This window comes from Apus apus, chromosome 2, assembly GCF_020740795.1.
Source record: "Apus apus isolate bApuApu2 chromosome 2, bApuApu2.pri.cur, whole genome shotgun sequence".
Taxonomy (NCBI): Eukaryota; Metazoa; Chordata; class Aves; order Apodiformes; family Apodidae; genus Apus; species Apus apus.
The window spans coordinates 93,847,675-93,861,162 of record NC_067283.1 but is presented as its reverse complement, the minus strand read 5'-3'; the positions used below and the strand labels follow the sequence as shown (position 1 = coordinate 93,861,162).

The 13,488-nt window shown below is 39.2% G+C and overlaps 1 protein-coding gene across 4 annotated transcripts in view; it reads right to left on the bottom strand.

The window, feature by feature from the left end:
- The window catches only part of TEX10 (testis expressed 10), a 58,061-nt gene that overhangs the window by 1,947 nt on the left and 42,626 nt on the right, over window positions 1-13,488 (bottom strand). For all 4 annotated transcript variants that reach the window (XM_051609365.1, XM_051609364.1, XM_051609366.1 and 1 more), the window contains 2 exons: window positions 3,033-3,113; window positions 691-872 (listed from right to left, as the gene is read on the bottom strand). In XM_051609365.1, the coding sequence (XP_051465325.1) occupies window positions 691-872; window positions 3,033-3,113 (263 nt within the window). The remainder of the gene's footprint in view (window positions 1-690; window positions 873-3,032; window positions 3,114-13,488) is intronic.

Genomic DNA, 13,488 nt, shown 5'->3' with positions numbered 1-13,488 from the left:
TTCAGATTCTGTTGAGGTACACCTGAAAATATTTAAGACTCAGAAGAAAGCAAACAATGGGATCAACTTCTTGCAATATGCAAGTCATTAAATACAGGAAGTGAAGGAGGACTTGAGCTTTAAAAGCCCGTCTTCCATTTTCAGTCAGCTTTAAACAACTTCCTTGTATATGAAACAGTTAAGAGGAAAAAAATCTCAAGTTTAAACTGTTTAAAGATATTTCTGTTATACAGGTAAATAAACTTATTTAAATCTGGCATCTGTAGCTTCTGGTTTTTTAAAATCAAATGGATTTGCATTCTATAAAGTGATGCCTCAGAAGTTTTGTTAAAGCTGAAATATCAAATCAGTTATGAGTACAAGCTTAGAAAGCCAAATCCTTTTCATGTTGCTTTTCAATGTATCTAATTAAACTAAAGGCTAAAACTAAAGTATAAATATCCACCTTTTTAAAGTCAGGATGGCTCTAACATCTAACTAGAGATGAAACCTTCTTCAGCTGTTGTTTTAAATAATTCCAGTGAACTTTCCAGCTGCTTTTCTTAAATCCAAATACTGTTTTGAAGTCAGCAAGACTGATAACAAAATAACTTGGGGGTTGTTTGTGGGGGTATCCTCTCCTTTTACATCTCTAAATGCTTCTGAGTATAAAGGCAGACACGATTAATATGGAAAGAAAAGCAGCATTACCTTTTCTGTAGATGTTCTGCATCTTCTTTGTCTAAAGTTAGCAGAAAGTACAGCAGGCTGTAACAGCAAGAGGCTAAGAACTTGTGCAGGGTTTCACTTAGGATGCAAGCTTGATCCAAGAGCTTATTTATGGCACAGAGAACAGATCCAGCTGTGCTGTCAGGTATTACAACCAATCCAACCTGTATTAAAACAAAAAACCTGAAGTTCATCACTTTATACACAAGGGCTTTTTGCTGGTATACAAGCATATCTAGGCATGAATCAATTTATTTCATATCATGGCATACATTACTTTGTTTCTGTTCAAGTTGTACTGCATTCTATGGCAATCTCTGTTTTTCTAAGAAATTCCCACCCATACCAATAACAACAAAAGGCTGCACAGGCATGTTGATTCCATCCCCTCTAAATAAACACTCACCTCAAACGTATTTAAAAAAAAAAACAAAAACACCTCTTTGAGCCTTGCTCTGCAAGAAGGTACAAGCACAAACAGAACCTTTTAAACAGAACAGGTCTTTCCTTTTAAGTGCTTATCATGGGACAGAGCAGCCCTTCCGTGTCTTGAAACAGCAGAGAGCAGTCACTGAGGTAGAAGAAAACTTGGATTTGCCCTTCAGAAAGAAAAGCTTCCACTGGATTGTCATCAGGGTGAGTCTCCTTAGAAATCACACAGGCTCAACAGGAATGAGAGCATTGTAAAATGAGTTCAATGAAAGATAAGGAAACATTTGGGTAGGCCCACAGCTGAGGTGATACTCCTCTGTTGTTAAAATAAGAACACCGTATTGAGAAAGGATTTTATCAGCATGACAAATAATTTAGAAAAAAAAATATTTTGGGGTAGAGGCAGTGAATTAGAAAGCAATTTGAATTTTGAAGTGTTATTGTGTAAACGCCCTAGTTTTTTGTCCTGTAAAGCTATTAAAAAAAATGCATGCATTTGCAAAGTGGCACCATTTATCTTACTAAAAACTAATTCAAGGAGTTTTAGAGTAGCCTAATTTGCCTCACCAGCAAGTACATTGTTTTAAGCTGAGAGGCAGTTGGTTCAGTTAACAAGGTCAGCTGTTTCTTTGAGAAATGCTTCGGAAAAGATCAATAAAGTACAAGCTACAGCCATGTGGAACGTATTTCATTGCTATGATTGCTCATGAGATGTAAAACATGAAGATCAATTATGGGTTCGAACATTTAAATATTTCCAATATAAGGCACCAGGTGTATTGCAAGGCCAGGAGTGCAGGTCACTGTCCCAAGCTGAGCCTGCACCAGCCAGTTGCAGAGGCAGAAGGATGGGGTTCCTGCATGACAGAGCCACTGAGTCCCTGCTGAATGCTACAGGACACTGAGGCACTAAATAATAACACCAATTCTGCTCCTGATCAGTGACAAATAGGAAATTATGACAGTGAGCTAGACATCTGCATATAAAGAAGCATCCTGAAGATCCAACTAGCCAACACTGCTGATGAAACGTGCTGGTCAGCCAGTGAGAAGGACGATGTAAACACAGACATTTCAATTTATACAAATCCAGTAGATGAGACTGCCCAAGTAAGTTCCCATACAGGATGTTGCCTACACGGTGCCCTTCTTCCCTGCTAGGTGTCATCAGCCTGTCAGAGATCTTGGGCAGCAGTCTAATCAACTATAAGAATCTCCTGAACTGTATGAACTCTATACTCTCAAAGGGACAGTGTAGTAGAACACAGAAGCTGATTTAACAGTTGAGATTTAAGTCAGCACCCACTGCCAAAAATCCAGACTACAGGAACAGGTAAGACACTCCATATAGAAGCTTTGGTCTAGTAAATTGTCAGTAGGACTCCATCCAGGGAACTGCAGATACCTGTTAGATGGCAGAACCATCTCAGCAGGAGGACAGACAGGTCACCCCTCAGTGTGCAGCATCACAGGTAACTCCCAGTTCTGTCTCTCACAATTCTGTTACCCAGTTCTGGCTTCACTATCCCCATCCTCAGCTCAGGGAGTGTTCAGGATTAGACAGAACACAGACAGTAAAACTCATCTAAAGCTGCTAGTCACTTTTGAAAACCAAGCTCTTAAATCAGAACAAGAAGCCTTTCATTTATGGTTGTCCTGGCTTGAAAACAAGCTGAACTATTCACAAGTGATAGCAAAAAAAAATAAATACATGTGAGTTTGGACACCAACAGTTATTGGATACTTTTTAACATTTTGCTAATCTTGCTAAAAACTTTTGCAAATGCTGAAATTATACATAAAATATATGGAATAAATGAATATGAGGGTTAATGCAACTATAACAAAGTTTATGGCAAGGAAGTTAACCTAGACGACGAAGTGGTACTTACCAGGTATTTACAGATGCCAGTCTGGAGAATGTCAAAACACTGACTTTGCGAAGGGATAGTGGACAAGCTGTGACAGATCATCTGTTTTAATAAAACAAAGTTATATTTAAGTACTCTAAATGCAGCCAGCAATCCTTCTCTGTGGAGGCATATGTTGCGGACAGACCAAAATTCAAAGTACCTAACGGGACACGTCAAAGCACTGGTTCTTGACAGCTCGTAAGAGGAACATTATCAACATAAATTGTTTGGTGTTTAAAGAGATGACACTTCACCATCACCATTAGTTTTTTTGATCATGGTTTTCTTCATTTTACCTATGTGATAGAGGGCAAAAAATACTCCACCCAGCTACAGCACCACACCTGAAGTCTTTACATGCTGTTCCTTGGAGCTGAAGAATTTCAGAAAACTTCACAAATAACCTTATCAAGCATGAAAGAGAGGAATCACAGTAAAATAGGACCCAAAAAATATAACAAAGAAGAAAGTAGCAAAGATCCATTTCCATCTTATCTGTCTCTACACTGCTAAACACATCATATTCTAAGACAATACAAAAGGTTAATACTACAATGGAAAATCCTGCTTTATGGATTGTAAGCATTTTTTGGTGCTTATATAATCAGCACTAGCAAATTGTATTAGCTGCTCAGAGACATGATGGAAAGAGGGTTTTTTTAAAAAAAATAAATTTAAAAAATATTAAATGAAGACTCAGATCTACATTGTTTAGTAAAACACATATTGATAAGAATGACCAGGTTGGGGGAGGGAGCTAAGAACAAAAAAATTTGACCCAGACTCTATGAAATGCTATATGGCTTCAGAATAGGACAAAGACACCAAAGCTCTAGTAGGTCTGCTAGGAAGCTGTACTACAGTGCTCAGCAAATGGCCCTCTCTGTCCTTCTTTTCCTTCCCATCCATTCCAATAATTTGCATAATTCACAAACTAGTCAAAGAGCCTGGATGACCTCCCTCTGTTTACAATCACCACTTATCCCACAAGAGTGTCAACTGAAGCCTCCAGAAAGCAACATATGCAGCATGAGTGTGTTATTAGACCCTCGGCAATCTTGACATCTGGCTAGGGATGTGGAAGGTGGAAGAACCAATACACAAGGAATTAAAATTTTCATTTGTGCTTAAGGGAATCAGAAAGAGAACAGCAAGGTCAGACATTTGAGGGAAGGAAGAACAGAAGCTGCCAAGTTTTACAAGTATCTCAACTAAGCTGAAACCATTCCTCCCAGATACCTTGCTGACTGAAGAAAGAACTACAGAAAACTTTTCATGGAATGATCTAAGGGATTAAATTCTGTGCTAGTTTCTTCTTTTTGAGATTTAACTTGAATCAGGGCAGGCCAAGACACCATAACAAGAGATAATGAAAAAACAGAAAGCTTCACATATATTGTGTCAAAAATAATAGTCCACAACATTTTCAGCTGCAGAGAGACTCCAAGAAAAGGAAAAGTTAAGAAAAAAAGGTTAAGAAAAGAACTCCTAGCTCAAGGTCCTGCAGTATGAAAACTCAATTCTAAATAATGTGGATGCCAGTAGTGGTCTAATCAGAAATGGCCACGCAGTATCATTTGTGGTGATACAGAAGTGTGCTTGACTTTCTTCAAAATTACATGCCACACATGCTTTTAGCTCTGCCTAAGAGCTCTGCCTAAGCTGGCCAAATTCAGGAGATCCTTAACACATCTGCTTGATAGAAGATGATACTGTTAGGCTGGTGTAACTATGCAAGTATTTTGTTTGACTAGGAGGACCATTACCCTTACCTTTGATACATTTACTTAATTAAATGTTATTACGAAAACTGCACTCTATCCTAGGTATGGTAATGGTTCTCTACACTGCAATTTGAAAGTGATAAAATATTAAGTACTCTGGAGTATTGCCAAAAAGCACACTCAAACATCTGTGTATTATCAGTGTCAAGGAATAAAGTCAAGCTGAGACAGAGCTTACTCCTGGGGATTGTCACGTCAAAGACAAACTCTGATGCCAACCTGACCTAGTATTTTAATGAGTAACACTTAAGATAAAAGGTAGAGCTACATTGATGAAGTCTGTCGGCTGACAGCTCACAGTTGAGAAACCCTACTGAGACAGGAGGACTGGACTAACCTATAGAAAAGATCACATGGGTTTGACAAGTAACAGGTACAGAAGAAATTCAGTGAAACAAAAGCAGTGGGTCATGCTCTGGGATATTCATAAAAGCTTCTGTCTGAAGCAGCAGTGTTAATTTCTGGAAGTGAGGAGGAAATTCTGTGTGCAATTACTGACCATAAAGTGGTTGTGGTACCACCATGAACTGGGCAATGGCCACTTAGGATGGAAAAATAATCACAACAGAAGAGATCCGAGTACTGATCATTATTTGCTCAATACTACTCTGTAAGATCCTTCTTAGACCATTTCCGACATCCTGTGCAAAACAGGTAGCTCTTGTTCAAGAAAGGTAAACCCAAACTGAGTGGCCATAGAAAAACTGCACAAAGAATTAAGATCCTGTCATACAGGTGTCAACAGAATGAACTTAACCCACCCAAGCTGGCAAAACTATACATGAAAAGGGGTATTATTGTCACTTAATAATACAACAAAGAGGTGAAAACCGCTGCAGGAAAACAAGTATAACCAAACAGCAATGAAAGATAATGACGATCATAGCTGGCTGAGAGAGCAGATGAGAGAGAAATCTGGAAGGATGTCTTTGGAAGGGGAAATGCAGAAGACATTAGTTGCTCACAAGACAGAGCTCAGGAAGTTTACAAATGGGGTATGCCATATGCTTGGGAGCACACAACAGTAGACACAGTATCCTAGAGAGATCCCCTGTAATGAATTCAATAACACACCCACAAGAAGTCAACAAATTGAAGACCTTGAAGGCAAATCCACCAAGCCCACTCAGCAAACTAAGGCTTCATTATTAATAAAGCCATTATTAATATTTCACCCTTAGGACTACGTCCCTAGAATAGGCCTAACAGTCCACTGAGGTTCTCCCTGAGATGGCAAGTTGTAGGAGCATTTCACAGCAGGCACAACTCACAGACACTCAGGCTCTTCCAGAATTGGCAAGGAAAACAGTCATCATACAACTGAAGAGAAGCAAGCTTGCTTAGAAAGGCTGTGCGAAAGTGCACTGACAAGTTAAGTTTCTCAATCTTTCTGACCCTCAAAATAGCACAACCATTCCCTACACCGAATTCTATTTTCCTACAAATGGGAATGGCAATCTTTTTCAATTCCACAAATTAAATCCTGCTTGAAATGGCTTTCATAGCAAATGCCTGTTACAAAAAAGTGAAACTGAAACATTATTAGACATGGTAATGAAAAGCAAAGCAAACTTGATTATCACATGAAAATTAGTATTTTTCCTGACAATTTATTTTCCTTAGGCAAGGCTTTGCATGATGTTTAATTTACATAATGAAATGTTACAGCTGATTCATTACTTTACATTTGATTAGCATTTATCACATTTTTGGTGCATTCATAATTGGTTTTGGACCAAAGCCAGAGCAGTTTTGTTTCAGAGTACTGCTGAAGTGAATGGACAGAGAATGAGCACTTCTGATCGTAGGGGTGAGGTTTGTTTCTTTTTGAGACAAGTATTTTATGACAGGTGTGATTTAGGTTTAGAGGGTTTGGGGTTTTTCCCTTTTCAATTTTGTTTGAATATCCACTTAAATAAACTAAGCCAAAGAAAAGCATTCTCTTAAATACAGGGATTATGTCTTAGCACTATGCAGCAAATACTACAGGCTCCATAATCCACTGGCAGTTTTTCAAACCAAATCCTACTGATCAGACAAGCCCAACCACTCATCATACTCATGAGCCACACAACTATAACAGCAGGTTCCCTACTAGTGCTTCAGGAAATTGTTACTACATGGGCCTCCATGCCTGCCATACTGAAGACATACTCCAACAGTAGCCAGCTAAAATGGAGGGGGGTAGGAGGGCTGGGAGGGCAGCCCAGGAGCACTCCTGACACCACTGAGTATTGAACTGAATGAGTTAAAGGCATTTTTGCTGCTGACAGCCAACCTAACTGACTCTTTAATCCAATCTGAAACAGGCTTTCTTTTCACCCATCAGTTTAGTATTATAGAATGATCAGAGTTGGAAGGAACCTCTAGATACCATCTATTCCAACACCCTTGCTAAAGGACATCACATAGGACTGCATCCAGGCAGATTTTGAATACCTCCAGAGAAGGGGACTCCACAACCTCTCTGGGCAGCCTGTCCCAGTGCTCTGTAACCCTCACAGTAAAGAAGTTTTTCCTCATATTTAAATGGAACTTCCTGTGTTCCATCTTGTGCCTGTTGCCCCTCATCCTGTTACTGGGAACTACTGAAAAGAGTCTGGCTCCATCCTCCTGGCCAAACTCTTATTGCTTATCTGTAAGATATTCTCAACTCCAAAACGTAGAGTTGGGATGACCCAAGGATGCCCAGTCTCAATCTGAGCCCTCATAGCAACAGACACATGCACAAATTATCAACTGAGAATCATGTTTTATTCATTATTTAACTGCTCCCACTCCCTAAATCACTCAATGCTTTCTATAACACGGTAAAATCTTAATTCAAAAAGCCTCAAGAGAAATATTTTATCTGTAACTCTGCAGGGAAAATCTGCATATTACTTCAAGCTCAATCATGCAGCAAATTACTCTTTTTCAAAGAAAAACACCCTCCTCCGAAGGCACACACAAACATGAGTGGAGAGTAACCAAGCCAGATGAGGAAAGATCAAGTATTTTAGTGGGCCACTCCACCAAGTCAGGCAAAAGACAGTGCAGACTCCAAGAAAAGTGATTTTCTTAAAAAAGACAGTTAGCACACACCAGACACTATAACCTTACGTGAACTTTAGAATACATTTTTCAATTCACATCAACATCCACCTCAAACATGGGTAACTAAAATTAACTGGCTGTTCTGCAGTCAGTTCCCAAGCCCTTGTGAAATGACTGTTTTGGGCAGGACTGTGCCCAGTGTAACATGTCACTGCAGAGCGCAGAAAACGAGAAGTTTTCAGGTGATGGGGCAGGCAATGAAGCCTGTCATCTGAAGCTTGGCCAGCTTCCCCCGAAGCACCCTAGCTTATCAGGCAGTAGGCTCCCTTGACAGGTACTGCTTCTCTTTCTGAAATAAATGGATTTGACAGGGCAATATTAACAGTGCCCTGAGTTGTTGAGAAAGCTGCGTACAACAAGAGATCTTTGTTCCATCTGCCTTGGCTAAGCTCACAGGTATTCCTGATTCAGTGACTCCAGATAAAAGAAAAGGAAAAAAACAAAAACAACACAAAAACCCCCACACAATCACAACAAAACAAGGTCTAGGTGAAAAAAAAAAAAAAGAAAAAGCAAAAAAACATGAAACAGAGTCTGCAGGAGATTATTAGATAGGTGGGCAATAGGAGGGGAAAGAAAAACACTACAGGGCCGATTTTACATTCAGGGTAGCAAAACAGGAATACAGAAACTTATTTAAGAATTACAAATGCTTAAGAACACATATTGTGTCCCACATCTTGATAGAATACATATTTCCAAAGACTCAGAAGGATTATGAAACACAGTTCATGTCCAATTGAAGGCTCCAAACCAGGGTAACTGCAGCATACAAACTCATCTTGCACCTCTGAACTGTGGTGCTTGCCTGTTTGCAGACACCTGGATTGTGGCAGGCAGCCTGATGTTAAACCTGTATTAACAGTAAACTAAACCAAGCAAAGTTATCTTAATTTGCCACTGGACACAAATACATGAGTAGCAATCACCACTGCTTACCTCCTGTGCAACAATTTGATTGTGTATTTAAATCTGGGTACCAGTGAGACTTGGTGCTGGGAAGCAGAGGACTATGGAGTAGAGCCAGTTCTACTGTCTCACTTAGTAATGGGCATGTCTGAAGTCAGCAAAACCAGGTTTTAGGATAAAGAGAACCACAGGATTGTCATGGTTGGAAAGGACTTCTGAGATCACTGAGTCCAACCATTAGCCCCAAAAGAAATAACAACCAGGACAAACACAACCAACCACACAAACCCCACCAAAAAACACCACAAAAACCCCCACAACCTTGGCCACTAGAGCATGCCCTGAAGTGTCACATCTACATGTTTCTTGAATACCTCCAAGGATGCTGACTCAACCACCTCCCTGGGCAGGCTGTTCCAGTGCTTGACCACTCTTGCAGTACAGAAATTCTTCCTCATATCCAATCTAAACAGCTGATGTGCTATCAACAAGTAGATAAAACTATCTGATAAACAGTGCAGGTTTGGTTCTGTTCTCAGAACCATCTTGCTAACAACATTCAAAGAAATAATACTATGAAATACCTTTGCTACCCAAAGAGCTTCCGTTTCATCCTCTTGGGGCCATAAGAAGCCCTTCTTTCAAAGCTCTGCAGCTTCCTCACAGATATAAAACGGCACCATGGCCAGCTCCTCCTCCTCATGGATGCCTCCCTCCTTGTCTGACTACATGCAGGGCAGTTAAAGGAACATCTGAAGTACAAGTCTCCAAATTCCCCTACCTGCCCCTTCCCCAAACAAAAGGACTTGAAAGCAGGGAAACCATGTACTGAGGAAGCTAGGTCTTGTCCCAAAAAACCCTGCCTTCTTCAGCAACTTTAGTTTTGATATCACAAACCAGGATGTTATATAGCGCAATGCTCAGTAATTGTGGAGATGTTAATTCCCATGAGTTATGTGCAGTAGCATGTGAGCTCCCAGGGGTCATATGTCACAAGATACACTGGAAGTACGGATGCTGATACTGAGCACTGGCCTAAAGATTAAGTTAGGGGTTTTGGAAGCCCGTGTTTTGGCATTTGAGTTTTATTTGGCTCATTTGGTGAGTTTCTGGGGGGTTGGTTTTCGCTTTTTGTCTATTGTGGGGGTCAAGTGTTAAGCCTGAAGGAAATTATGGAAGAGACCTTTGAAGAAGAGCTTTACTCATTTTAGGAGGCATTAACATCTGTTTAGATAACATCTCTTATTTCTTTGGAATTCACATTACTTTTCAAGAAAAAAGTATTTTAATTTCTATGCATTAAAATTAGCAGTAGTTTTTCAAAATACTAATGGGCACATACAGAATTTTTTTATCCTTGAAGAGTGTAAAAATTATGGCATATTTCTAGCTCAGAAGGGTTACTATTTACACTCAGCTGCTTTTTCTTACCAGTGCAACTCTAACCTGTAAATCTCAATAATTAAGACAACAAGTTGAAATCCTATAAGAACTCAAAATCTACGTTTTAGAAGTTTAGTTTCGCTTTAAAGTGTTAATCTCTGCTTGAAGTTAAGCTTCAGCACTGTACCACCACCTTTTACTTCTCATGACAAACATCCTTGCAGGACTTATAATTCCGTGCACTGACTTGCTATCTTTATTGATTTGTTTTCATAGCATGTCCCAAGTCTGTTTCACATATAAGCCTTCTCCATTTCTGACACACATTAGTATATTGCATGCATCCCATAGTTTTTGAATTCAAGACCGGTTTTAAAAGCAGCTGACCTTCCCTAGCGATCACTCTTTAATGTTTCAAACGTTTGAGTATTTTATTTCTTAAAGCCAGCAATGGGCTCAATGTAACTCCAGAATCTTAACTTCAAGCAGAACCTTCAAATTATCATTTGCTTTCCTCTCTCCAAAACGTTCAAAGTGTCACAGACATCAAATATTACAACAGAAATTATCATGTATACATGGTTACCTTGTTAAACCGTTCATTTCTGTTGGCGCTACTTCATTCAATACTGGCAGAGCAATTAAATTACAGGGGAGTGAACAATATTACCAACACACACTATAGGCAGTTAAAATCAGCAAAGACTGAAACCTCTTCCCTAAGGCTGCAACCATTCATTTTGGAGCCTCAGCTATTGCAGCTACGGGGTACGATTTTAAATAACTGGCTTTAATAAGAAAGAAGTAATTTTAAGTAGAGATTGCTTCAGAAAAGGAATCACTGTTTCCACACTTAACCCATCTTGTAGACAAAATATGAAGATCAATCTTTACAGCTACGCAAAATAGCATTTAGAGGGACACTTCCTAAGCATTGCTCCTAAAGTGAAAATCACCACTACCTAAAAGCTTCCACAAGAAAAGTAACATGGCTTCAGATTTCCACACCAATTACCACTCTATAGGCAAAAAAAAAGTTACAAACAGTATCAATCTGAAAACAGTTTTTGTTATAAACCACTTAGAAGCATTAATTTGTATCAGAAGTGCATTTGTTTGGGCTTTTCACCCATTATGGTCAGCCATGCGCTACCCAGGGCAGGATCTATATTAACATTCCAAAAGTCCAAACAGCCATTTGAAAATGCCTGAAGTTATTCTCCTTTACACAACCTGCTCTTTCTCCAGAGGCACACCTTTTCTTCTTCTTTATCTATAGCATGCATATGTTATACATTAAATTCCCTGGTCCAGAGTGAGGCACGTGCAGGCTGCCCAGCTGGATGCTTCCAGGCAGGATGCAGAAAATGAGTTATAAACTGCCTTGTGCCCATCTTAAGCTTTTGCTCTTCCACCTGCTTATTTTCATAGAACTTATGGGCAACTAGTATTTGCAACTTTATTATTTTAGCAGAGAGCCAAAAACTAGCCAATGGTTTAGACAAAACTAGTGACAGAAAGGAAGAAAGAGGAAGATGGATGGACTAATAAGAATCTGATCACCAGTTTCATTTCTTCAAAGGAAATCGTAACTGCATCAGTTCCTTACTTATTTTCATCAACAATAAAATATTTTTCTGTTATGAGGAAACTTTGAATTACAACTACACAATGGGAACTCTCTTAAATGAAGAATTCTCAAAACAGAGGCCTGATTGCTGCCTGCACTGCACCCAATCGAGGGCTGTTCTCACTTACTAGGTACTTCACATTACTACAACTATCTTTCTTAACATTACAGCATCACCATAAACTTCCTTGGCTAGCAAGGGAAAGCACAACAGATTCAGCATTGAAAAGTTGTGCTGCTCTACTCAGCTCCACCAAAATATTTCTTGTAGCACTTCTTTATTCAAATGCAATCATTTTCTGTCACAGCTAAAAATATATTGATTATGAAACTGAGTCAGAAACTCTGTCACACCTTTAACTATTTCCACCTGGAATAAAGTGATCTCCAAACCTACCTCCCTCAAACTCAACCCACACAGAGCCATCGTATCACACTGTCTTTCAAGACATCCTAAAAGAGCCACATGATTTGCTGGCAGTTTTCCTCTCCCCAGCAGCTGCAGCTCTGTGTTTTGTTGGTGTTTGCTTTATTTTCTTCTGAGAAGATAATAGCTTGCCTAATACCGAGTAGAAACTATTTGCTCTACAAAAAGTATTTCTGTGAACTTTTGGGCAAATCTTGAACTAAAAGATTTTTCCCAAGACAGGAGGTGGTTTGGTTTTTTTCGTTTTGGTTTTTTGTTTGTTTTTTTTAAAAGCCGTGCAGCTTCCACATCCCAAAGTAATTATGGGCTACAGTCCCCAGAATGTTTTCTTTACAAATTTAACAAGAAATAGAGTATGGGTCAACATGTTTGAGGTTGTAGAATGGTACTCAACAAGGGAAAGAGAAAAACCTCCCAAGCTTAATGAACACAGCACTGTATTAGATATTTAATCACAGAGAAAACAATAATCTGGAAGTCTAACACCTTTTATTTTTTAAAGTGGTAACTTCAGCATAGTTTTGTTTATGTGTCACCACATCTATGATTTCACCTGAAATCAAAACCAGCCAAGTGAAAAATGAATGGAATCCTGTGATTCATAAAAGGAATGGGTTGCGTTACTACTCATCTCTTCTCTTTGTTTTTACAAAGAGATTTGGAACTCAGTGCATCCCAGAGACAATTAAGAACAGATGCAAGGTGAGTGGAAAAAATACCTTAACTTTCTCTAACAGGAAAGAAAGCTACGGAAGAGGTGCCCCTACTTTTCTGTCCACAAACTCTATGGGAAAAAAAACCAAACCCAACCACGAATTCTGGGGTGAACACCCCAATCAGCATTGCAATACCATCAGTCTTTCTGGCAAGCATTTAACAGGAAAAGTTGGACTTCTGGATCATATATAAGTGTAACAACCTAATACATAAAAAAAAATCTCCCCATATTGGAAATCTCATTATGCCCTAGAAACAAGAATAATAATGAAGAGATATATTGATGGTGAAACAAAAGTTCTGTTTTTTTCAAGAGGATAAATTTTCTAAGAATCACAATCACTGAAGCTGGAACTAACCCCATCGAGTTCCTCTAGTCCAACGCTCCTGTTGAAGCACGGTCAGCTAGAACAGGTCACCCAGCTCTGTCCAGCCTGGTTTTGAGTATGTCCATAGATGGGAACCATAACACCTCTAAGGCTACTTATT